Source organism: Haliotis rubra, unplaced genomic scaffold, assembly GCF_003918875.1.
Source record: "Haliotis rubra isolate DU_JTF1 unplaced genomic scaffold, ASM391887v1 Scf2407, whole genome shotgun sequence".
Taxonomy (NCBI): domain Eukaryota; kingdom Metazoa; phylum Mollusca; class Gastropoda; order Lepetellida; family Haliotidae; genus Haliotis; species Haliotis rubra.
The window spans coordinates 1-25,812 of NW_025766456.1; the positions used below are offsets into that span (position 1 = coordinate 1).

General features: G+C 41.8%; 1 protein-coding gene and 1 long non-coding RNA gene across 4 annotated transcripts; both read right to left on the minus strand.

The window, feature by feature from the left end:
- Window positions 1-831: 831 nt before the first annotated feature.
- Window positions 832-1,627, minus strand: LOC124278736. The gene is made up of 2 exons (XR_006899166.1): window positions 1,380-1,627; window positions 832-1,184 (listed from the first exon to the last, which is right to left on the minus strand). It is a non-coding gene; the product is annotated as an uncharacterized LOC124278736 (long non-coding RNA).
- A 1,320-nt stretch (window positions 1,628-2,947) lies between these two features.
- On the minus strand, window positions 2,948-23,198 carry LOC124278734. Of its 3 annotated transcripts, none has more exons than XM_046714502.1 (5): window positions 23,027-23,198; window positions 5,064-5,180; window positions 4,794-4,967; window positions 4,404-4,490; window positions 2,948-3,790 (listed from the first exon to the last, which is right to left on the minus strand). In XM_046714502.1, the coding sequence occupies exons 2-5, from the start codon at window positions 5,176-5,178 to the stop codon at window positions 3,294-3,296; spliced, it is 873 nt and encodes a 290-aa protein (XP_046570458.1). In that variant the 5' UTR covers window positions 5,179-5,180; window positions 23,027-23,198; the 3' UTR covers window positions 2,948-3,293. The 3 variants fall into 3 exon arrangements, with proteins under 3 accessions (XP_046570458.1, XP_046570457.1, XP_046570456.1); XM_046714501.1 differs by having other exon boundaries at window positions 2,950-3,790; window positions 4,794-4,902; window positions 4,999-5,180; window positions 23,027-23,197; XM_046714500.1 differs by having other exon boundaries at window positions 2,951-3,790; window positions 4,794-5,180; window positions 23,027-23,194.
- Between the last annotated feature and the right edge of the window lie 2,614 nt (window positions 23,199-25,812).

Below are 25,812 nucleotides of genomic sequence, written 5' to 3' on the forward strand. Positions count from 1 at the left end.
ATGGGACTATTTCCACCTCGACATGCCACATGAAGGAGGGTGTTATTGTTGTCTTCTCTTAGTGTGAGATCAGCTCCCTTTGACACGAGCAGGTCGACAACATCCTTCTCCCAAGAAAAGCTGCTGCCATCAAAGGTGTCCAACCCTCTTCTCCCCGACAATTGATGTGAAACAGTGGAAGCAGATCTTCTACAATGCGACTATTTCCACCTACACATGCTAGATGAAGGAGGGTGTCATTGTTGTCATCTCTTAGTGTAAGATCAGCTCCCTTTGTCTTGAGGAGATCGAAAACATCTCTCTTGCCAAAGATAGCTGCTATCATCACTGGTATAAGATCCGACTGTGCCCGGCAATTGATGTCAAACAGTGGAAGCAAATCTTCTACAATGCCAATATTTCCACCCTGACATGCCAGATGAAGGGCATTTCTACTGCAGTCATCTTTTTAGTGTGAGATCAGCTCCCTTTGACACGAGCAGGTCGACAACATCCTTCTTCCCACACCAAGCTGCTGCCATCAAAGGTGTCAAACCCACTTTTCCCGACAATTAATGTCAAACAGTGGAAGCAGATCTTCTATAATGCCACTATTTCCACCCTGACATGCCAGATGAAGGGCATTTCTACTGCAGTCATCTTTTAGTGTGAGATCAGCTCCCTTTGACACGAGCAGGTCGACAACATCCTTATTCCCGCACAAAGCTGCTGCCATCAAAGGGTGTCAAACCCACTTTCCCCGACAATTAATGTCAAACAGTGGAAGCAGATCTTCTATAATGCCACTATTTCCACCCTGACATGCCCATGATGAAGGGCATTTCTACTACAGTCATCTTTTAGTGTGAGATCAGCTCCCTTTGACACGAGCAGGTCGACAACATCCTTCTTCCCAAGAAAAGCTGCTGCCGTCAAAGGTGTCCAGCCCTTTTCTCCCCGACAATTGATGTCAAACAGTGGAAGCAGATCTTCTGCAATGAGACCTTTCCACCTCGACATGCCACATGCAGGAGGGTGTTATTTTGTCATCTCTTAGTGTGAGATCAGCTCCCTTTGACGCGAGCAAGTCGACAACATCCTTCTTCCCAAAAAAGCTGCTACCATCAAAGGTGTCCAACCCTCTTCTCCCCGACAATTGATGTCAAACAGTGGAAGCAGATCTTCTACAATGGGACTATTTCCACCTACACATGCTAGATGAAGGGCATTTCTACTGCAGTCAGCTCTTAGTGTGAGATCAGCTCCCTTTGACACGAGCAGGTCGACAACATTCTTCTTCCCACACCAAGCTGCTGCCATCAAAGGTGTCCAACCCTCATCTCCCCGACAATTGATGTCAAACAGTGGAAGCAGATCTTCTACAATGCGACTATTTCCACCTACACATGCTAGATGAAGGAGGGTGTCATTGTTGTCATCTCTTAGTGTAAGATCAGCTCCCTTTGACACGAGCAGGCCGAAAACATCCTTCTTCCCACACAAAGCTGCTGCCATCAAAGGTGTCCAACCCACGTTTCCCCGACAATTGATGTGAAACAGTGGAAGCAGATCTTCTACAATGTCACTATTTCCACCTCGACATGCCACATGAAGGAGGGTGTTATTTTTGTCATCTCTTAGTGTGAGATCAGCTCCCTTTGACACGAGCAGGCCGAAAACATCCTTCTTCCCATGGACAGCTGCTCTCATCAAAGGTGACCGACCCACATTTCCCCGACAATTGATGTCAAACAGTGGAAGCAGATCTTCTACAATGCGACTATTTCCACCCTTACATGCCACATGAAGGAGGGTGTTATGTTTGTCATCTCTTAGTGTGAGATCAGCTCCCTTTGACACGATCAGGTCGACAACATCCTTCTTCCCATGCAAAGCTGCTTCCATCACTGGCGAAAGACCAACGTGTCCCAGACAATTAATGTGAAAGAATGGGAGAGTTTTGCCCATAGGATATCTTGCATTAATGTCAGTGACTGGAAGGAAGAATTGTGAAAGTCTTACATCCCCTACACTGCAGCTGTAACACAAGGCTGGAATAAGCTGCTCTCTGAAAGTCGAAGTCTCCAGTCAGATGTTTGATATTTAATACTTTGGTAATAAATCCCAAAAATTATCTTCCAAGTAGACGGAACTCCTTCATCCTAGCAATTTGAAAGACATTTTCACCAACATCATTTTTTGATTCATAGATATCAGCTCCTGCGTTAAGTAAGGCCAATGCAACGTCTTTGTAATTATTTTCTGTGGCAGTCACTAGAGCTTTGTTGAGCACACTTTGATGAAGCAGTGACTTATATTTGGAAGATAACAACACCAACACTGCTTCGTTCCTACAGGAAGCACAGGCCTTGAATGCTTCCTTGATCTCTTCGTCTGAAAAACGGTATCCAACATCAAGGATTTTCTCAACCAAGTACAGACTATGTGCATGAACTGCCCAGTACAGTAAGTGCTTCTCTTCTTCCTTTGCATGTAACATGGCAAGCCTTTGTGTGTCCTTCGTATTGAGCAGCAACCGCTTTATTGTATTTGATTTCCTCAGTTTGAGCATCTGGAACACTTTGTCAACTATTTGCTTGTTTTTCAAAATAGGATGTGTAATAGACATACTGTAGTTGCCTTTGGCAACAGCATCGGCCAGCCTGGAGGCAATTGTGTCATAGTAAGCTTCTGACACGTAGATGATGTGGAGGTGATTATCTATTGCAGTGGACTGGACTGGCTGGGCTTGTACACGCTCATAAAGGAATCTGATACTGCAGTGGTTCAGAACGAAGGATGGATTCATGTTGAATAGGGCACACGCACAGGCGTCATAGATGGTGGGATGTGAAAATCCAAGGATATCTCCATCCGTGAAAAATGTTCCCCTGTAACACCTGATGGCTTTGGCAACTGCAGTCCGTGACGTTACTGACACCACACTTTTACAGCCTGCAGATTAGCTTCTAAAACATGATTTTTAGATTCCATTTCTACCTGGCTCAAGTTCAGAGGATCTTCACACAACAACATCAGGATGAGCGCAGCGGACTGGTCATTTCCACGTTCCATGATCATGTCAATTTCTCGCCGTAGATAAAATAGGGGTTCTCGAAAAAAACGTGCAGGTTCTTTTTGAAAACTCAGGAATTCACAAAACAGAGTACATATTAAGGGAAAGCCAAACAAAGAATCTCTTGTCTCACATAGCCTACCAATATCGAGGTCCAGGTCGATGTTATGGTGTTTTAGTTGTTTCCGGAGTATTTTCCTTCTTTCCGCGGGACTGTAATGACACGATTTCATTTTTGTCAAATCAAGAAGCGATGGTCCGTTGAAAAATAGCATTCTTTGCCATCCAACTTTGCGACTCCACATTCCAGGTTGTACGATTTGGTGGTGAAGACAACAAGAATCGCTGATTCAGCGCCTGGATGTGTTTTCAGTTCCTTACTAGATTTGACATCTTCCAAATAATGTTTGAGATTTTGTAGAATGGACCTAAGATGGGGAACGTCAGTTGATAGGCCGACTGTTCCAAATATATCATCCAGTATCAGACAAACTTTCTTTCCACGCAGTTCACAATTCTTCAGCTCAAATTTATCCACATCATCAACAAACACAAGTTCATACCCCTGGTTCCTGAGATCTGCTCCTATCATCAAGGCAATGGACGTTTTTCCTTCACCAGAAGCACCACTTATTGTCACATGACCATACTTCTCCAAGAGTTCCTTCACTGTCCTGTAGGTAGCAGTTTTCTCAAAGATATCTTTGACTCGCTTCAGGTTCATTTGCAGCATATCTACAAGAAAAATAGCCATAATTTTTAAACTATACATCCTGCTTCATCTGCAGTATCGAATCTATGTCTGGTGGCCACATTATTTTTTTCTAGCAAGATCTTCTTTGCCAATAACTAAATCTGATAGATAATAAAATCCGATGTATCTTCTGGGAAGCATACACCAAGAAGACCTAGGGAATCTATCATATCAATAATGTATGCCTGACATCTCGCAGCAACAGCCCACCTGCCAACTGATCCAGTCAACTACCTGAGTTGCCCACTCCTTTTACAGGAAAACAAGAGCATCGCGAAACTAACAGACCCCATTTTAATCTGACCGTCAACCAAGATGAGAGTTGCATAACTCAGTTATCCTACCACCACACTACAAACTAGATTTATATACAACATTGTTTTCTGCATAAAGCCTCCCTCCTCGTTATCATCTGCCTATTATTTTTCTGTTTAGGTATATCACCATGTGCTATGCTGTTGTAAAAGAAATGTTACATTTGGAGAACAGATAGGTTTAAATCCTTAAGTCAGCCCTTTGAGTCAGACATCGGCTAGATGCATCAGTTTGGCTCCATAACAATTAAATGTTTCTCCAATAAAACACCATTATTACCTGACTTCATTATTCCATCATTCTGACCTCCAACAGATAAGCTGACATCAGAAGAGTCCTGTACTATGATGCCTTTGAAGTCAGACCCTGGAATAAGAGTAGAAACAGCATGTGAGTAGATTGCAATGGAACTTTCCCTAGCTTTGTCGTTGCCTTATTGAAAGTGTATAACACTTGTAAGATAATTATGTCATTTTGGGAAGGAGACAACAATAAGAGGAACCAACGGTGCCTACACCCTTTCACGTTTTAAATTATAAAATGTGTTTGGTAAACACATGCATTTGATATAGGTGTTTATTAAATATGGTGAACAAAACGGAGTGTTGAACTCTGATAACTCGATATCTCAGTTGTCTCGATTTTGTTTGTGATAAACATTCCACTTGCCTGCAGTGATTTTAGTAGACACCGCTTGCATTTCTCGTCTCTCAGAAACAGCCATGGAACCACTCCCCGCACTGGCCTGACGCTCGACCACTTCTGATGATGCTACCATGTCCATGGAGAATGTCCTATCACCATGTGTTCCTTGGGGAACGACATCAACATCATTGTCATTACCAGGTTGTGCTACTTCTGATGATGCTATCATGTCCATGGAGAATGTCCTATCACCATGTGTTCCTTGGGGAACGACATCAACATCATTGTCATTACCAGGTTGTGCTACTTCTGATGATGCAAAGTTGTTCATTGTGAAAGTGTCATCACCATCTGTCTCACTTTCCCTGTCATGACGTTCAGATTCTGTCTCCCTCTGATTCCTCGACATGTCTGAAAACCAATGTTAGAAACATTAACCTAATCATCAAGTGAAACTAAAGTTCATAAACCAACTGTTTCATCAAGTTATGACGGACACCGTTTGGGCTGGAAGTTTGATCATAACATGTTTTGGTATCTTAGCCACAGACAGACAGACAGACAGACAGACAGACAGACAGATTTACACATTTACATACATACACACAAACATACATACACATACATACATACGCACAATCATACATACACACAGGCACGCACATACATACATTATACTCGTATAAATATGCATATACAGAGATAGACAAGAGCACGCGAGATAAATATCCCCACATACATATATATCGCCTACGCTTCCATGTTACAGACCAGTGAAGATCCGGGGTAGAATAGGTCTTCAGCAACCCATGCTTGCTGTAAAAGGCGACTATGCTTGTCGTAAGAGGCGACTTACGGGATCGGGTGGTCAGGCTCGCTGAATTGGGTGACACATGTCATCGGTTCCCAATGTCAAATTTTCAAGGGTTCTAAATGAATCAATAGATGGGTCCATTTTGTTGTTGATTTTAAAAGGGGAATGTTTAATCAAAGTTCCTATAAATGTTTACTTCGTCAAGAAAGAGAACTACTAGATAAATTTTGAATAGCTTGCATGTGTTGTAAAGTAAGTAAAATATTATGATCTGTGGTTATTGATGGAGGTGCCATTCTGGGAGCTACAACTGTGTTAAGGTTTTGTCCCATGACAGTCTCTAGTAAGTCCATCATTGATCAACGTGAGGGTCGGTCTAAATGCTGCTGGGAAGTGACACAGGAAGGAAGGGCTCTGTTTAGTCCTCATGATCCCTAGTAAGGTGGTCTCAGTTTGGTAACTGGTCTTTTCATTGGTATTAATTAAGGGGGGTAATATAATTGTCACCTATTTTGAGTTATTCTAATCTATGACATACACCACAGTCTAGTTGTCCTTGGTCGACACACCTTTAAAATGAATACCTTCTTTTCATTGCTATATGAAATGAGTTGAGTTGAGTTTATGTCGCATTGGCATTATTTCAGCCATACAGCGACTCTTCAAGGGCATTTAGAAGTTGGTGTAATAATACAAGACAAATATATCGATAACGACCTTTCCGGGCTAGTTCTTGCCCCTTCGTTAGGCGGATAATGATCTCGTATGTAGCGACGAGACCAAGTCTGCGTAAATGAACATTTTAAGAACAAAGCTTAAATGAGTAGTTTTAAAAAACAAAAACACAACATATTTATTCAATGCTTTATTATTTACAAACAGGACCCGTGAAGATCCGGGGTAGAATTGATCTTCAGCAACCCATGCTTGCCACAAAAGGCAACTATGCTTGTCGTAAGAGGCGACTAACAGGATCGGGTGGTCAGGCTCGCTGACTTGGTTGACACATGTCATCGGTTCCCAATTGCTCAGATCGATGCTCATGCTGTTGATCACTGGATTGTCTGGTCCAGACTCGATTATTTACAGACCGCCGCCATATAGCTGGAATATTGCTGAGTGCGGCGTAAAACTAAACTCACTCACTCACTCCATGTTACAAGACGGATGTTGGACTGAACAATTTCGTCAGGCATCAGTTACCTCCCATTGTTAGCTCGCTTCCCAGTTACTTGTACACGAGACGTTTCTATGAAAATGAATATGTTTTAATGAATGGGAGTAGGAAAAGGTGAGTAAGGGCGATGGAAGTAAGGAGTGGAGAAGGAAGGACAAAGAGAACTCCGAGAACAGCGGGGGAGTAAAGATAAAGTTAGTAAGGGCGATGTAAGTAAGGACGACGAGGGACAAGGGACGAGCGAGTATAAGGACGTGGGGAATAAGAACGAGGAGAGTAAAGAAAAGGGGAGTAAGGACAGGGTAAGTAAGGACGAAGGGAGAAGGGACGAGGGAGAGCAAGGACGAGAGGGAGAAGGGACAAGGGGAGTAAAGACGAGGAGAGGGAGAAGGGACGAATGGGAGGGAGTAAAGATGATGGGGTGAGGGGTTCTCTTGATCTTACCTACCTGCCCCTTCCCATCATGCCCGTCCCTTCTCCATCATCTTTACTCCCCTCGTCCCTTCTCGTCTTTCCCCTCATCCCATCGTCTTTACTCCCCTCGTCCCTTCTCCCCTCGTCGTCCCTTTACTCCCCTCGTCCCTTTCTCCCTTCGTCTTTACTCCATCGTCCATTTCTCCCTTCGTCTTTACTCTCCCTCGTCCCTTCTCCCTTTGTCTTTACTCCCCTCGTCCCTTCTCCCTTCGTCTTTAGTCTCCCTCGTCCCTTCTCCCTTCGTCTTTTCTCTCTTACCATCGTCGTCCCTCTCCTTTGTCTTTACTCCCTCGTCCCTTCTCCTTCGTCTTTAGTCCCTTGTCCCTTCTCCCTTCATCTTTACTCCCATCGTCCCTTCTCCCTTCGTCTTCTACCCTCGTCCTTACTCCTTTCATTTTTATTTCCATCATCCACTCTCTCTTCGTCTTAACTCCCTTCGTGCCCTCATCCCATCGTCTTTACTCCCCTCGTACCTTCTCCTTCAACTTTACTCCCTCGTCCCTTCTCTCTTCGTCTTTACTCCCCTCGTCCTTACTCCTCTCTTCTTTATTCCCATCATCCACTCTCTCTTCGTCTTAACTCCCTTTGTGCCCTCATCTCATCGTCTTTCCTCCCCTCGTCCCTCATCCCATCGTCTTTACACCCCCTCGTCCCTTCCCCTTTCGTTTTACTCCCATGGTCCGTTCTCCCGTCGTCCTTACTTACCCTGTCCGTACTCCCCTTTTCCTTACCCTCAAAGTTCTTACTGCCCTCGTCCCTTACTCTCGTCGTCGTTACTTACATCGCTTTTACTGACTGTATCTTTACTCCCCTCTCTCTTACTAAATTCGTCCTGACTCCACTTATGCTTACTTCTCTTGTCCTTCCTTCCCCAGTCCTTACTTCCATCGCCCTTATTCACCTTTTCCGTATTCCCCTCTTCCCTACCCCAATTCATTAAAACATATTCATTGTCATGGAAACTGCGCAAAGCCGTCTCCAGTAAAAGTAGCTGGGAAGCGAGTTATCAATGGGAGGTAACTGATGCCTGACTAAATTGTTCAGTCCAACATCCGTCTTCTAACATGGACTGTCTGAAGCGTACGTAATATATATTGTATATGCGGATATTTGTCTCGCGTGCTCGTGTCTATCTCTGTTTATGCATATTTACCCGAGTATAATGTATTTGTGCATGTTTTGCGTATATTTATGAGTGTAAGGGTGTGGGTGTGCTTATTCGTGTGAGGATAAGTGTATGTGCATGTGTATGTGCATGTGAATGTGCGCACGTGTGTCTGTTTTTTCTTTGCGCGTACATGTATGTCTGTCTGTTTGTCTCTGTGTCTGTGACTTAGATACCAAATCATGTTATGATCAAACTTCCAGTCCGAACGATGTCCGTCAAAACTTGATGAAACAGTTTGTTTATCAATTTGTGTTTCACTAGATGATTAGCTTAATATTTCTAACATTGATTTTCAGACATGTCGGGGAATCAGAGGGAGGATTCGAACGTCCGGACAGGGAAAGTGAGACAGATGGTGATGAAACTTTCACAATGAACAACCTGGCATCATCAGAAGTAGCACAACCTGGTAATGACAGTGATGTTAATGTCGTTCCCAAAGGAACAAAAGGTGATAGGACATTCTCCATGACATGATAGCATCATTCTCAGTGATGTTAATGTCAGATGATGACATTCTCCATGATAGCATCATCAGAAGTAGCACAACCTGGTAATGACAGTGATGTTAATGTCGTTTCTCGAGGAACAAAAGATGATGGGACATTCTCCATGGACATGATAGCATCATCAGAAGTAGCACAACCTGGTAATGACAGTGATGTTAATGTCGTTCCTCGAGGAACAAAAGATGATGGGACATTCTCCATGGACATGATAGCATCATCAGAAGTAGCACAACCTGGTACTGACAATGATGTCAATGTCGTTCCTCGAGGAACACATGGTGATGGGACATTCTCCATGGTAAGGTAGCATTATCAGAAGTGGTCAGGCGCCAGGGTCTGTTCGGGTTGCAGATCTCCGGGACAACGCCACAGAGACAACATTGCCTGGGTCTGTTGGAGGTGCAGATCTCCGGGACAATGGCATAGAGACAACATTCCCTGAGTCTGTTCGTGGTGCAGATCTCCGGGACAATGCCACAGAGACAACATTGCTTGGGTCTGTTCGTGGTGCAGATCTCCGGGACAATGCCACAGAGACAACATTGCTTGGGTCTGTTCGAGGTGCAGACCTCCGGAACAATGCCACAGAGACAACATTGCCTGGGGCTGTTCGAGGTGCAGATCTCCGGGACAATGCCACAGAGACAACATTGCCTGTGGCTGTTCGTGGTGCAGATCTCCGGGACAATGGCACAGAGACAACATTCCCTGAGTCTGTTCGTGGTGCAGATCTCCGGGACAATGGCACAGAGACAACATTGCTTGGGTCTGTTCAAGGTGCAGATCTCCGGGACAATGGCACAGAGACAACATTGCCTGTGGCTGTTCGTGGTGCAGATCTCCGGGACAATGGCACAGAGACAACATTCCCTGAGTCTGTTCGTGGTGCAGATCTCCGGGACAATGCCACAGAGACAACATTGCTTGAGTCTGTTCAAGGTGCATATCTCCGGACAATGTCACAGAGACAACATTGCCTGGGGCTGTTCGTGGTGCAGATCTCCGGGACAATGCCACAGAGACAACATTGCCTGTGGCTGTTCGAGGTGCAGATCTCCGGGACAATGCCACAGAACAACATTGCCTGTGGCTGTTCGAGGTGCAGATTGCGGGACAATGGCACAGAGACAACATTGCCTGTGGCTGTTCGTGGTGCAGATCTCCGGGACAATGCCACTGAGACAACATTGCTTGGGTCTGTTGGAGGTGCAGATCTCCGGGACAATGCCTGAGAGACAACATTGCCAGGGTCTGTTCGTGGTGCAGATCTCCGGGACAATGCCACAGAGACAACATTGCTTGGGTCTGTTCGAGGTGCAAATCTCCGGGACAATGCCACAGAGACAACATTGCCTGTGGCTGTTCGTGGTGCAGATCTCTGGGACAACGCCACAGAGACAACATCATGAAGACACAGCATAAAGAATTGCAACAGATTCTTCTGTTTAGGGAGAAAAGGCACAATGTCATATAGTTTCGACAATATTTTGGTCTATAGTATATATACTAAGGCATATAGCTATAGCTTCCTATAGATGCAATAAAAGACTTATAATCTCTTACGACTTGCCTGACATCGATAATTGAAACTTCGAAACATCCAAACAGATAACACGTGCCATACAGTGGATGTAAACGATTGCTCCGTACATCGAAAACTGCAGCATGCGGTGTTGTCGGTGTTTGCCGAACTGGTATCAATCACAAAATATTTTTAGACAATTGTGGTGTGAAATAGTACCTTTAAGGAGTGAGTGAGGTTTTATCAATATTTGGAAATATTCCAGCAATATCACGGCAGGGGATACCAGAAATGGGTTTCACACATTGTACCCATTGAACCCGGATCTTCAGCTTGAGGAGTGAATGCTTTAACGTGTAATCCCAAATATAACATATGTTACACAGTTACATACACATAAAGAAACACAAGGTACTGTCAGTCAAACACACATACAAGGAGGGTACAGCAACTCACTGGCCTCGAGGGACCCATTATCTCGCCGAACACCTCAATGTTAATTTGGATCTGTTTGAAGCACGGGTATCAGATCATAATAAGGAGTACCGGAGTTAGGCAATTAGCCAAAACCGACAATGAGAAACAAGATAACAAATTCAGAGTTATCTCCCTTCCATTGACATGCATTCGCAAAATATCGGTAATTTCCGTGCTTGATATGTCACTCAATTATTCGAGAAAAAGAATTACTAACACGAAGTACGTACATACATAAAGGCATAAACACGCGCACGCACACATTCACACACACAGAAAAAAACAAACAAAAATGAGCACAGATTCACACGCACACACATAGACATAGACACACAAATACATACACACATATATATTCACCCACATATGCGCACTGTTACACATTTACACACATTCACACGCACATACATTATGCAGACAGATATGCACACAGGCACATAAGGTACAAGTCAGTCACACACACAAAACACAGCCACTCGAACATATATATAGGAACTAGACACAACCATAGATGTATGTACAGAGAATCACACAAACACACATAAAGGCACAGAAAGGCACACAAAAACACGGAAAGGCACATACAAGCACACCAAGACACACACAAGCACGCAAAGACACGGAAAAGCACACACAAGCACATAAACACGGAAAGACACACACAAGCACATAAACACGGAAAGACACATGCAAGCACACAAGCACATAAACATACACAGACACATGGAAACACACATACAAGACACGTAAAGGCACATACAAGACGTAAAGACACAGAAAGGCACACACAAGCACACAAACACGGAAAGACACATGGAAGCACACAGAAGACACACACAGACACGGAAAGGCACATACAAGCACACAAACACGACAAAAAGACACATGCAAGCACACAAAGACACACACAGACATGGAAAGGCACATACAAGCACACAAAGACACACAAAGGCACATAAAGCACACACAAACACGGACAGGCACATAAAAGCACACAAAGACACACGGAAAGGAAAGGTACATACAATCACACAAAGACACACAAAAACGGAAACACATGCAAGCACACTAAGACACACAAACACGGAATGGCACTTACAAGCTCACTAAGACACACACACAAGCGCAGAAACACAGAGTGACGCAAAGAGATGCACAAAAATATACACATAGACACACACATACAAGCAAACATATAAACACACAGAGGCATACGTATACATTCACTGTGCACACAGCGACACACACACATACAGACACACATATACTCATAGACACAAGTATACATGCACATTCATCTACACACACATACATACCCGTATACACATACACACACACACACGTACAAATGCACACGTACTAATACACACCCATGCAGACAAGTGCACATACTAACATATATATATACACAGAAAACATACAGTCACAATCACACACGCACACACTTATAGAAATGCAGACACTGTGATGTATAGAAAAACACACAAGCAGACACACACATGTACACACAAACAAAGTCAAAGTGTTTATTGCATTGAAGGTCATTGGCCTCAATACAAATCATAGATACAATATGTGAACATATTCATTTTGCTGTAATCATTCATTCAGTTATTTAAACCATGGATATTAACATTCAGTAAGCTGGTGGAATAATCATACAATAGAATATCTTAGTTTCAGTGCGTGATGTACATACATCGCAGGATCAGACAAAATTGCGTTATTTTTTAAAGATATTTTATTCCCAGTAGCTTAAAAGTTGGGCACAAAATAAACTATTCCAAAAGGAAACGCATAACCCAGAAAATGTATTTTCAAACATGCATAACTCGTGCACAATTATACTTTAGTACATGAATTGTTGCATCAGTTTAGAAGAAGGAAATGCAAGACAACCAAGTGGATAATTTTAAGCTGCCTTCACACGGCAAACTAACGTTTGACATGTTGTCAAACTTGAGTTTGAGAGTGTGAACGTTCCAACAACTCGCCACCAACACCAATTTCAGAGTTGTCCAACTGTTGTCCAGAAATAAAATCGGTCTCTATTCTCACCAACTTTTCCATCAATCTTTCGGTGTTGTCAAACTCGAGTTTGACGTGTGAAGTGTTGTCAAACTCGTGTTATTCAGAAACAACTAATCGCAGTCAACGAAGTAGTCACATGACCACACCGATAGAGACATGGTGCTCAAATGACACGAAAGTTTGATAACATTTGTGTGAAGGCCGCTTTAGATAACGGAGACGATGAGCGCTATGGTAACGACGTAGCACGGGCGAGACGTCGGATCTTCTGGCTCTCAGCCCAATCTCTTTCAACCTGTTCCGTACAGTTTGACTGGCGTCCTGGCCGCTATGCTCTCACCTGTGGCAGTACGATCACACGAACGTAGTACCCGGATATACCAATATTGGGCTTACGGTGGTGACTGGAGGTCTGCCTGTACGGGGGACGGTCATTTGATGTACCTGTTTGGTTGTAACGAGCTGCAAGCCGTGATATCGTGCTCATATTAACATTCAGACGCCTGGCAACAGAAGATTTGTAATCTCCAGCGTGCATTCTTTTTAATGGTGATGTTCGGTGTCGCAGCGTCAAGACGTGGCGTAGTGATTTGACCTTGAAACTCCTTCAAAACGAATACCGATTTCCGAAAGTAATCTGAAATTTATAGCCAGATAGTGCATGCTCTTTGTTGCACAATTTCATGCTTGACTGTGATTCTTTCATCACAAGGAGTGCAAAACGGAGGATCTCACCTTTCAATAGGTATTCATGAGTATATCTGGTGTGGCCAATACGACATCGTCGCATGATGACCTCTTCAAAACTGGACTGACAACTCAAGTAGGAATAACCAATATAGGGTTTTATTTCATGTAATTTGTTGATACTAACTTGGGTGTCCCACTTCTTATGCATCAGATCACGGATATAAGATCTAATAGCAGTTTTGTAATGAGTGTATGGGTGAGAAGTGGTGTCACATATTTGCTAATTGCTGCCTTAGCAGCAGGATCGGCCATTGTGTTCCCAGAAATGCCAACGTGGCTGGTAACCAACAAAAGACGATGTCGCATTGGCCAGTAGAAAGCTCATTAAACAATTCAATAATTTCTAATAAAAGTGGATGTTTACAAGAAAGATTTTTAATCGCCCGAAGACACAAAAAGAGAATCGGAAAAGATTACGTATTGTTTATATTTACGGTGTTTATTAATTTATTCAAGAGCTGTTAATATGGCGTTTGCTTCTGCTGTGAAAATTGAGCTGTGATCTGGCAGTCAAGAAAATATTGTTCTGGATCCTATGACAGTGGCTAAAGCAACTGCGCCATTATCTTTGGATCCATCTGTAAATAAGGATTTATATGCAGAATATTTACTTTTTAATTGATTATATTCTTGTTCATATTGTAACTAATTGGTTTCGATTTTTTTAAATGTTGTCAGTGATAGGTCAAGTTCTGGCCTAACCAATTGCCAAGTAGGAGAAGAAAGAAGACGGGAAGGAGATATGTTTTCAAGATCAATGCCTGCATCAGAAATGAGTGGTTTAATTCTGAACCAAAAAGGAGGAACAAGGGAAGATTTTTTGTTGTATAAATCCTCATATAGGGATTGAAGACACAGTTAAATGCAGGGTTAGATTCGTTAGAATATAATTGGTAATAAATTGTAACGATAGTTTTGTACAGCGATGTGTAAGAGATGGCTCATCTGCCTCGACGTATAGACTGTCAACAGGAGATGTTCTGAAGGACCCAAGACAAGGTCTTAGACCTTGGTGATGGACTGAATCTAAATGTTTTTAGGTTGCTTTGGCAGGCTCTACCATACACAATGGAGCCGTAATCAAGTTTCGAGCGAACCAATGATCTATATAGTTGTAGGAGGGTAGTACTTAGAATTGGAAACAACTTTTAATAGATCCAGTGCCTTCAAGCATTTGTTTTGTGGGTATTTAATGTGCGGAAGAAAAGTTAAATGTGAGTCGAAAATTATAGCCAAGAACTTGGCCTCCTTGACAATTTTGATGGGAGTACCATTCAAAAATAGTTCAGGGTCCTTATGTGGTGGTTATATTTTCTACAGAAGTGTAGATAATTAGTTTTTGACGTGGAAAAATTTAAAGCCATTTTCTACACACCATTTATTTATTTTGTTTAAACACAACTGCATTTGCCGTTCAATAGTATGCATATTTTTACCACGACAAGAAATTTTAAAATCATCCACAAAAGTGATCCATCGATTGAATCGATTGAATCATGTAAAACCTTGGATAGACTGTTGATCTTGATACTAAAAATGTGACAGACAAAATACTCCCTTGTGGGACACCCTGATCCTGGTTATAATGGTCAGACAGGGTTGAACCCACTTGGACTTGAAATTGCCTGTCCTTTAAACAATTGTGATATAAAAAGAGGTAAACGACCCCTTAAACTAAAATCATGTGAATCCTTTAAAATGCCATGCTTCCAGGTGGTATCGTATGCTTTCTCAAGATCAAGGAATATCGATACTGCATGTTGTTTATTTATTACAGCATTTTTAACAAAGGATTCTAAACGTACCAAATGACTAATGGTACTACGATTTTTCCTGAAACCACATTGAATATTTGTTTTAAGTTGATTGTTTCAAGATACCAAGTAAATCTATTATTTACCATTCGTTCAATGGTTTTACAGACACACCTGGTTAAGGAATTGGTCTGTAATTAGACGGATCAGTATGATCCCAGCCAGGCTTTGGTATGGGCACTACAATGGCATTACGCCACGAAGTTGGGAAATTCCCTGTAGTCCTTATTGTATCAAAAAATTTCAAAAGTGTTTTCAACCAAGATTCAGGTAAATGAATCAAGAGCTGATAGTGTATATTATCAGCCCCTGTTGCTATATCATGAGCTTGGTAAAGTGTGGTACGTAGCTCATGTAGTGAAAATATATCTTGTAGTTTTCTCAATGGTCTGAGTTTAAAATAATTCTTTTCTTCTCCTGTTGTTTCTGATAATTCTGAAACTCAGGGACATGGTTTGATGAAGGGTTTCACCAAGCTTATTGGCAATGTAAGCATTATCAGTTATTAAATTATCACCGTCCTTTAAATGATGAACGGTAGATTTGGAACCTTTTCCCTTTATTCCTTGTATCATGTTCCACACCTTAAATGCGCGTTGAGCCTTGGCATGTAAAATGTTAACTTTATCTAAATTGTGAACTGTAGGATGTCGTCGGAAATATGTTTCGGCTTTTTTCCTACTCTTCCTGGCCTGTTTACACTCGTTATTAAACCATGGTTTGCGAATGTGAGGTTTTGCAGAGGACTTAGGTATCGTTTGATGAGCTATGTCAGTGAGCTCATCTGAAAATATCTTAATTGGATCTTCAGTATTATCAAAACGGTTAGGTGTAAGGTTTGAAGTACACAATACCTCATACATTTGCCAATTTGTTTTTTACATTCTACCGATATGACGATGAGTCAGCAGTTGGGGTCATGGCTTTTAGAACAGTGGGAAAGTGATCACTGCCACAAAGGCCATCATAAACTGACCATTCACATTCTTTTAATAAGTTTGCATCTGTGAGAGAAAGGTCAAGGGCTGAATACGTCCCAGTGGCAGGATGTAAAAGGTGTTTGAATCATCATTAAATATGCAAAAGTTATTGTCATTTATGAATTCCTCAAGGACTTTTCCTTTATTGTTTTGTATTTATATAATCATGCCAATAATGGTTGTCACCCCTTCAATTTTCTTAATTGGAGAGGTGTGGAGTGTGGGTGTGAGGTGTGGGTGTGGTTGGGGTGGGGAGGGGTGACAACCATTATTGGCATGAGTATACTTCCCCGTGGATGGTTGTGTCCATTCAGATCACACATGATTATTCATGGGCGAGGGAGCTGATCATATAGGTGTTGAAGCTCAGATTGTCGGAGTGTAGTAGATAGAGGTATGTACAATGAACACAGAGTAAATACAATGTGTAAAGTTATTCGGACGGCAACAACTTGAAGATGGGTATGAAGGGCAACAGGGCTGGGAGTCCTTGTACAACTCCTTGTATGAAAATAGAAGATCCTCCTGAAGCCTTATCTCCAGGTGGAGAAAACGAATGATAACAGTTGTACTGTCTCAAATCAAATTGATCAGTCGGTTTAGGATAAGTCTCCTGGAGACACAGTGCTGATGGTTGAAAATTTTGTATTAATAACTGTATCTCATTTAAATTCCTCCTGAGTCCTCTGCAATTACACTGGATCAGAGTTTTGGAACCATCCATGGAGGCTCAACTGAGGGTCTAGAATGTGTGGAATGACCACTCTCATGAACTGGATCTGATGGAGTGACCGTGAACCGTTAAGTGGGCATCCAAAGAAAGAGGAGGGACCTCTAAATGCTTTTAGAGTTTTACCTTTTCTTTAACTGTTTCCGTTGATTTTTGACAGTTGAATCGTCCCATTTCCCTGGTCAGATGTTGGCACAGTCAGTGGTTCTGATTGATCCTCCGTCTGAGAAGCTGATGAGGCCTTTTGGACCATTTCGGATGAGACAGATTTATCAAATGTGACCTGTGTATCTGTCACCCAATATATTCACACACTCAGACACATACATACGCACATATATTATACATACACAAACACACATAAATACTTATACACGCACGCACACACACACACACATAGTCGTTGACCATTTCAACCCACCCTTTCTCTAAATGAGTACAACAAATTATTTACAGGATTACCAATGAGACAACGAAGACATCCGTGTAACAATAACTTTGGCATCTGTATTAGATCTTCAGTCTGTCAGAAATCCCAGTTATGATCTAGCATGCAGCAGATCTAGTCACAAAGTCTCCCCTTAAGACACTACAAACAAACCAGTAATGGATACACCTTGGTGGGATATCAAATTGCCTCTGAAACTTACACCGTGTGACAAGTGAAGCTTTATGCGCACCATCCTGTAAAGCTGTTGCTCCAATTTTCTGGATCTCATCTCAACTGTTTGGTGGAAGTCTTTGTTTGATAAAATTGAGGCGACTAGTCTTTAGCTTATTTAAATCTTTTGTGAAACCAACCTGCGAGTAATAAATATGTAAAGATAAATAAGGCAGCCGCTTGGTGACACCTTTTCCTACTGCTACCACCACCCACCATGTATGTCACATGAGAGTGCACACACGTCAGGGATTTTCCGTAACACAAAACGCATTTGAACTTTGTACTTAAAGCGTGCAGACTTGGTTTTGTAATAATTGCGGCGGCATGCTGGTGTAATTTCTTTAGATTGCCCCTTGTTGCTAGATCAAATACAGTTTTAGCTGCTGGTGATATACAATTGAACCAGTATCGCACTTAAGGAAGAACATATTGTTTCTCTAATGGATGTCTTCGCATGAGCAACACAAGTCCGTCTGGGAGTCCACAACTGTTTTATTCAGTCTGCACTTCTAAGCGTAGGCCAGAACTTCCCTTAGCTCTGGCTCAGGTCTAATATAACCCAAATTTCATGGCCTATTGCTGCACACTGCGGGGTTGGTCATTGCTGGTCCTTTGCCTCGTTCCCCTCGTATCTGGTCAGGGTTTTGTCATCTTCATTTGCTTCCCAAATCTTAATCGTCAGTAGGGGCCGAATCATCACGATTGGATTTCGGGAATTCATGGCCAAAATGTAATTTGCCCGGTGTTCCGCTGGTCAAGGGTTATTGTTCAATCCCTGACCAGTCCTATTTTGTTGACCATTAGTGAGGGGCGGGCTCTTCTTCGTCAGCAGCCTTCCTACCCGCCGTCCCCTGTGGGTATTGTAAAGACAACGGGAACTCACTGATCATGTACTTAATTAGTTGGGCCCGCTGGTCTGCTTTTAACTCTATTCTTACACTCGATACAACATTTAAACTTTGTAATTAAAATGTGTATACGTGCAGACAATGCCGATGCGACGTAAAACTTACGTTACAATGTGTGTCATTGTTCACAACGAGGCAGGCCTAGACTTCTCAACACCTGAGCGTCACGAATTGTGTGATTTCATGCCATATCATTTGTCAAGGGACAAATGCGGATTTTCGGCTCGCACTCATGTCTGTCCAGTAACTTGAAACCGTCCTTTGTAATAGGGTCTGCAATTACGTCGCGGCACTTCGCTAGAACTTAGTATTTCCAGTGACAAACAACGTACACTTGGTCCGGTCTAGTAAAGTCATATTTGGCGGTCGCGCAACTGGTTCTTGTATACTTAGAAGAAGAAGAAAAGAATTTATTTTGGACTTGAACAAATGTGTTCCTCGTCCCAAAATGCACGGTATACAGGCCTGTAAAATCTGTTATTTTAGTATCCATAAGTTTATTATTTTACATGCAAATGTTTGTGAAAAAAAGTGTTTTTGTTATCATTTTTTTTTATATTATTTGCAACATGACCTAGTGTCAATGTCAACATACTTTTGTCATATATTTAAACTGATTGTACTCCATAAGCAGTTATCACCTCTGTCCAAATCAAAATATTAACTTCATATTGCCAAAACACAAACGTGTATTTCTGCTATTAGATATTAAGTCATGAACTCATATACCGCCCCTTGATTGTGATAAGTATTTAAATGTTTTCTTCTTCGGATATTTGTTTATGATATATCTAGGGTGGTGGGTAACCTAATGGTTAAAGCGGCCGCTCGTCACGCTGAAGACCTGGGTTTGCAAACTGCAAAGTAAAGTCTCCAGTAGATAATGAACTCAGTGTTAGAAATAATGAAATCATTGCTAGGTATGCTAATCTCTGTCAACAAACAAGGTCACCAAGATCCTACAGATCTAACTTTACAACCGGTCTGATAATGGTCACGTTTTTGGATATCGCATCCAAGTAGCGGGTTCACTGTTGTCTGACTTGCTGTATCCTTTAGCCGGCGTTGGGTGTGACAACTCAACTGGTGAAGCAGCTCGTTCACTCACTACAGTGGGCTCATTTACGGTGGGAGATTCCAAAATCTGCACTGATGGGGATGTAACAGACTCTTTCGGTTCAACTTGACACCGGGTAACTCCCTACAGAGGATGATCGACATGTACATTCTCCACAGCGTACCAGGTAAGCAAGTGGTCCTAGTCCTAGTAGATCACTACTCCTGGAACCCATTTGGTTTTTTCAGGTCTTACACAGTGAACTGGAACAAACTGATTGACCTGAAATTCTCTACTTTGTTGCTGTGCCACCTGTGTGTCCTTTTTTTTACACTCTGTCCAGTGAGGTTTCAACAATGACAGACGTGTTCTTGGTTTCCTCTTTAGGAGGTTTCAACAAGTGTGCACTCTTGGTCGTGGTGTGCGGAGTGTTTCCTGTAACAGGAAGAACTCCAGTCTATGTTTGAAAAGCAATTGCTTCACAATCTGAACAGAGAGTTGCTCCTGCCACACATTTGAAGCTGGGTGATAAGCAGGGACTCTCGTACGTTTCACGCCGTTCTGGTGCAGAAAATCTGAACACTCAGTTGCAATAAAATGCGGGCCGTTGTCCGAGACAATTTCCTCTTGGGAACCCACATGCTGCAAAGGTGTACACAGCACATCAATAGTTTGCTGTGCAGAAGTTGATGATGCCATGTGTTAAACTTCTATCCATTCACTGTGGGAATCGTCTACAACAAGATAGTGCTGTCCTTCTTTCTCTGCAAAACTCTATATGGAACCTTTACCACACTCGAGTAGGCCAACGCCAAGCATGCAGTGGGGCTACAGGAGCTTGATTCGTTTGGCTCAGAGAAGTAGTACAGTTTCTAAGCAGTCTTTCAGTGTCTGAATCTAGACAAGGCCACCACAGATAGCCTCTTGCGTAAGTCTTAGTGTGCGACATTCCCAAGTGTTCAGCATGTAACTCAGACAACAGTGTCTCCCGTAGTAAAGGCGGAATCACCACCCTATTCCCCACAAGATACAGCTACTGTCAACTGTCAGCTCATCTCTTCGACTAAAGAATGGCTTAATTTTTTTTCATCCTGATTGGTGAGAGGCCAACCTGAACAAACAAAATCCAGAACTCTTAACATTACTGGATCCTTCCTTGTAGCTTCTGCTACATCTAATGCACTAACTGGCAAATCCTCAAACACTTAGAACTGATACATATCTGATTCCAGTGACTGCTTATCATCTAGGGATGGCAGTCGACACATGGTATCATCATTGGAATTCTCCTCCGATCTTCTGTAATGAATGGTATACTGATAGGCAGAAAGCAACAAGGCCCATCGTTGCATTCTTGCAGCTGCCATAGCCAGAACGCCTGTTTGTGGACGTATTATTGTGGTGAGGGACTTGTGATCAGTCACCAGAGTAGCAGTCCTCTCAAACAGATACTTGTGGAACTTCATAATTTCAAAGATTATAGCCAATGCGTCTCGTTCAATTTGTGAATAATTCCTTTCACTTGCTGTCAAAGTCTTTGAAGCAAAATGAAATCGGACGATGTGTTCCATCCTACGTGAGACAGAATTGCACCTGCTACACAAGGTGAAGCATCACAGTCTAAGCGGACAGGTTTCTGAAGATCATAATGTGCCCACAATCTGCCAGTCATCAGCTGTTTCTTGCAGGCTTCAAATGCCAACTGACATGTGTTCGAACATAGCCTTGGCTTTTCTTCCTTCAGTAACTTGTACAGAGGTGCCAGTTTTGTTGAAACGTTTTCCAAGAAACTACCATATAGTTAACTAGACCTAACCATGATCTGAGTTCGTTAACATTACTTGGAGGAGGGGCATCCTTGATGGCCGAGACCTTATTTTCAGTTGGGTGGATGTCATCCTTATCCAACTTGAATCACAGGTAAGTAACACTAGGCACCTTGAATTCACATTTTGACCTCTTGAGTTAAAAATCATAGCTTTAAAGGCGAGTCATGACTTCATCTAGAATACGATCATGGTCAGCCTCATCAGTGACACGTATCAGGATATCGTCCAGGTAACACATCACACCCTCAGTACCCTGTAAAATTTGGTCTTTTGAAAATGGCACGGGTGCAGTGGCAGCTCTATACATCAGTCTCTTGAATTTGTACAAACCACGGGCTGTATTGATAGTAAGGAATACCTGTGCATCAGGGTCTAACTACAGCTGTTGGTAAGCATGTAAAGGTCCAATTTTGTGAACACCGTGCCACCTGCCCAACCAATGCCACCTGCCAGACAGCTAACAGATCACTGACATTTGGTAAAGGATATACCTCTTCTTCCAGTTGAGGAATAACAAGAATCTTGTAGTCACCACAAATCTTAAATGCATTATCGCGGCCCACTTCCTTGTAGAAATGAGTCTTTCACCGCATATGGTAAGTTCCTTGCTTTTGCTACAGCCAGCTTTGCATTTTCCTTAAGGCGTACATAAGCCTTAAACAACTTTATTGGTGATCCAGTCTGTTTTGACTTTGTCAGCACTTTGAAGAGGCGGGTTATTGAATCACTTTCGTGTGAAGCGCAACAGCTCTTCAAGGTTAGGAGAGAACATTTATGTGAGAAGAACAGTGAGTTGCTAAAAAAATATGACAGAGTGAAATAACAGTATATTTCTGAACCATCACAAGTGATGGTTTAATTTGACTTAAATGTGGAACTAGGCAAACAAACACAAAATAAATATTTCATGGTAAAACATCCATTTGGCATTAACTTATTTTGGTGGCTCATGTTTAAAGACGTATTTCGTGTTAAATCATATATTTATTTAAAAGATTATGATGAAAGTGTTAACCGATATCTAAACTGATAAACATTTCAACTTATCGAACATGTGTAAAAGGAAAGGTTGTCGCAATTATTAATCATGATTGAGAGATTCAGTAAAGTGACTTGTTGATATTACATAATTTACTACTTTAGTAATTTAAATGAGATTGTTGATAAAGTAAGCGAAATTAGTCTGTTTTAGCATAGAGACGCGCTGACATATATATGTGCATACGTGTGCATGTATATCACAGTAGCATGGTGGTATAAATGCTGTCTGTTTGGTAACCTAATATTGGGCACCGAGTGTTTCAGTGCCACATCATTCCAGTCTAAAATATGCGTAGATTAAACGTGACTTACCTGTAAGTAGAAGGTTGATCTAGATTATATTAATATAGAATCGTCAAGAGTAAGAGGGATCACAGGAGATAACGTTGAGTCAGTGATGTCGTTGAGCAAAACAACTTTTACTGAGATTGAACGTAGCGAGTAGAAGGAGTCACGTGAGAGAGAACTGATGAGTAATGTTTCGAAGTGCTTGAAAGCCTGAATACAATGGGTGGGTGTTTGCCGTGATTCAACCAATCACCACATTGATCGTGATCACGTGAGATGTTTAATGTACAGGGTTTCAAACTATAAGAAAAACACGCAGTTTATACGACAAGGTTTTAATTCTGAAAGACGTAAACATACTCACAGGGATCAGAGGACAATTCTGACATCATTTACATTCATGACAAGATCTTAAGACTGAGCATTCGAGAAACAGGTACCTGCCTAACTGTTACTTTCCAGCAAAATTGCAAATAAATTTATCAGTAACAGACTTGTTATATACGTTCATAAGCTGCTGTGGGGAGTATTGCGCAGTGGTTTTGTTTGGTTTCATTTCTCGATACGACACGCTCGATTGCTCCGTTATGTATGACAAACACAGCCCATTGTACACAAGCACCCTTTCACCAAGCGGCATAGTGTCTTTTGTCACGGGCTTAGGCGACATGTAGCAGCCAGTTAACAACTGATATGTAGACATAAATGAACTCATGTCTCTCTGTGGAAAAAAGCGTGTGGTTTTCAGTTATAAAGTCATTCTCCCTTGCACAGCACTTACCGCCCTTATCTGAACATCCACACATCTTAAAGGTCACATGCAACGTAAAACACAACTTTGCAGATTCTGATACCTTTCGGTATGGACTTACCGAAACAAATCATCAAAATGCAAATTCAACTTATAAAGTTGAAAATAACGCGATGAAAAAACGCGCGAAATCGTAGTTCAAACGATTCACTAATTTTTCCCCACTCCCTCCCCCTCCCTCCCTCCCTCCCTCCTCCCTCCTCACTCACTCCCACTCACTCACTCACTCACTCACTCCCATCCCCCCCTCACCCACTCACCCCTCACCCCCTCCCTCCCTCCCTCACTCCCTCACTCCCACCCCCCTCCCCCCTCACTCACTCACTCCACTCACTCACTCACTCACATCATTACCTGTTGGCAGGACACAGTTGTGCTCGTTGCCCGTGTTAGTAAAACGTGATCGTACCCTGCCAAACCGATGGTACCTATCACAAACACATGGAATGGCAGGTCAATTACTCAGAATTAGTTTACCTATCGAAAATATATTGCCATAGAAACAGAATTGAAAACGGTGGTTTATGAAAAAATTCAATCTATATATTTGATGGAACGACTTGAGTGAACAACACATTTTATATCTCATTAAATTTGAATAAAATACCCCCAGAATACAAGGAACAAATCGATACTGTTTAACAGTTGTTGTTTTTAGAATAACTGATACTATATTTATCTAGCCATCGTCTGTCATTGAATCTGTGAGAGAGATGTTGCTGCAGCAGTTGTTCAACGTTGTTCTCTTCCCGTGGCCTTCATTTGCTGCACATTGTATTGATGGCCGCTGTGAGGAGTTTATGCATTGCCACCTGGAAACTGGGGTTTATACCTGTGTCCTAACAAGAGGTTTGTTTATTTGTTTTTTTGTTGTTTGTTTTGTTGTTTGTTTGTTTGTTTTGTTTGTTGTTTAAATCAGCAATGCTCCAGCCGTATGATTACTAAATTTCTTAAGTTTAGTTTTACGTTGCTTTCAGCAATATTCCAGCTAAATGGCGGCTTTCTGTAAATAATCGAGTTTCTGAACCAGACATTCCAGTGAAAATTTCAACCAAATGTCTGACACAATATGCAAAGAAAGGAGTTACACTATTATGTATGTTGTATTTTGCTTATTTGTTTGTTGTTTAAAGCCGCAGACTCAAGCAGATCTCACTCATACTGCAATAAACAGTGTCAGATATATAACGAAACATACCACTTAAGCGATAAAAGTTCCATGCTTATTGGATAGAGCGATGTACAGGGTCTGTAATTCTTCCTGTAACAAGAAGGTTATATAATTCAAGAATTTCGACAAAAAGTAGATGTCTGATTGATTGATGTTGGATTGCCTGGAGACAGGAGAAAGAGTCTGACAAGATATGAAATTGTTTGTTTTGCTTGTTTACTGATATATTCCTGTGTTTTTAATATGATTTTTTGGATTCGGATGGACAAAATGGGAGTTATCTGGTAGCAATCTGGTAATGACATAGTCCTAAATCCCCACGACAGTGGCGCTGTCAATTCTCTTGGATTAATCTTTAAACATTATTAGCTGTGCTTCTTAAGTGGTTATACTCTTCCTGATCCATGCCAGCTGAAACACGATGTATAGATGTAGTTTTTCAAGTACTATTTAATACTTTTATTTGAGTTCGAGTTCGGGTTATTTGAAAGGTATATTTAAAACTGATGAAGTAAAAATGTAATCATCTAGAATTGATGGAAAGTTAGTGAAATGTGAAAACGTTTTGTTATGTTTTAAGATATTTTATAGAGAGAATTGAAATTGAACGCGTTTAATGGCTCTAGGTTGGTTTTTGTGAAATAAAACGTATACAATAAAAGTTCTAAATATAGAACATGATCAATACCGGAATGGAAGTCATCAAAGTGAATCCTAAGACCATCCATTTACTTGTTTGATCGTATCTATAGCCAAGGAGATGTTGCTTCATCAACTGTTCCACATTTTCCTCTGCTCCAACGTGCCGATTCCTTCATTTGTACAACA

Coding starts and splice junctions, on each gene's coding strand:
- LOC124278734 (XM_046714500.1), bottom strand. CDS start 5,178: ATGTCGAGGAATCAGAGGGAGACAGAATCTGAACGTCATGACAGGGAA. Junction 4,491..4,793: donor GTCTACTAAAATCACTGCAG/GCAAGTGGAATG, acceptor CTCTTATTCCAG/GGTCTGACTTCAAAGGCATC. Junction 3,791..4,403: donor TGATGGAATAATGAAGTCAG/GTAATAATGGTG, acceptor TTTTTCTTGTAG/ATATGCTGCAAATGAACCTG.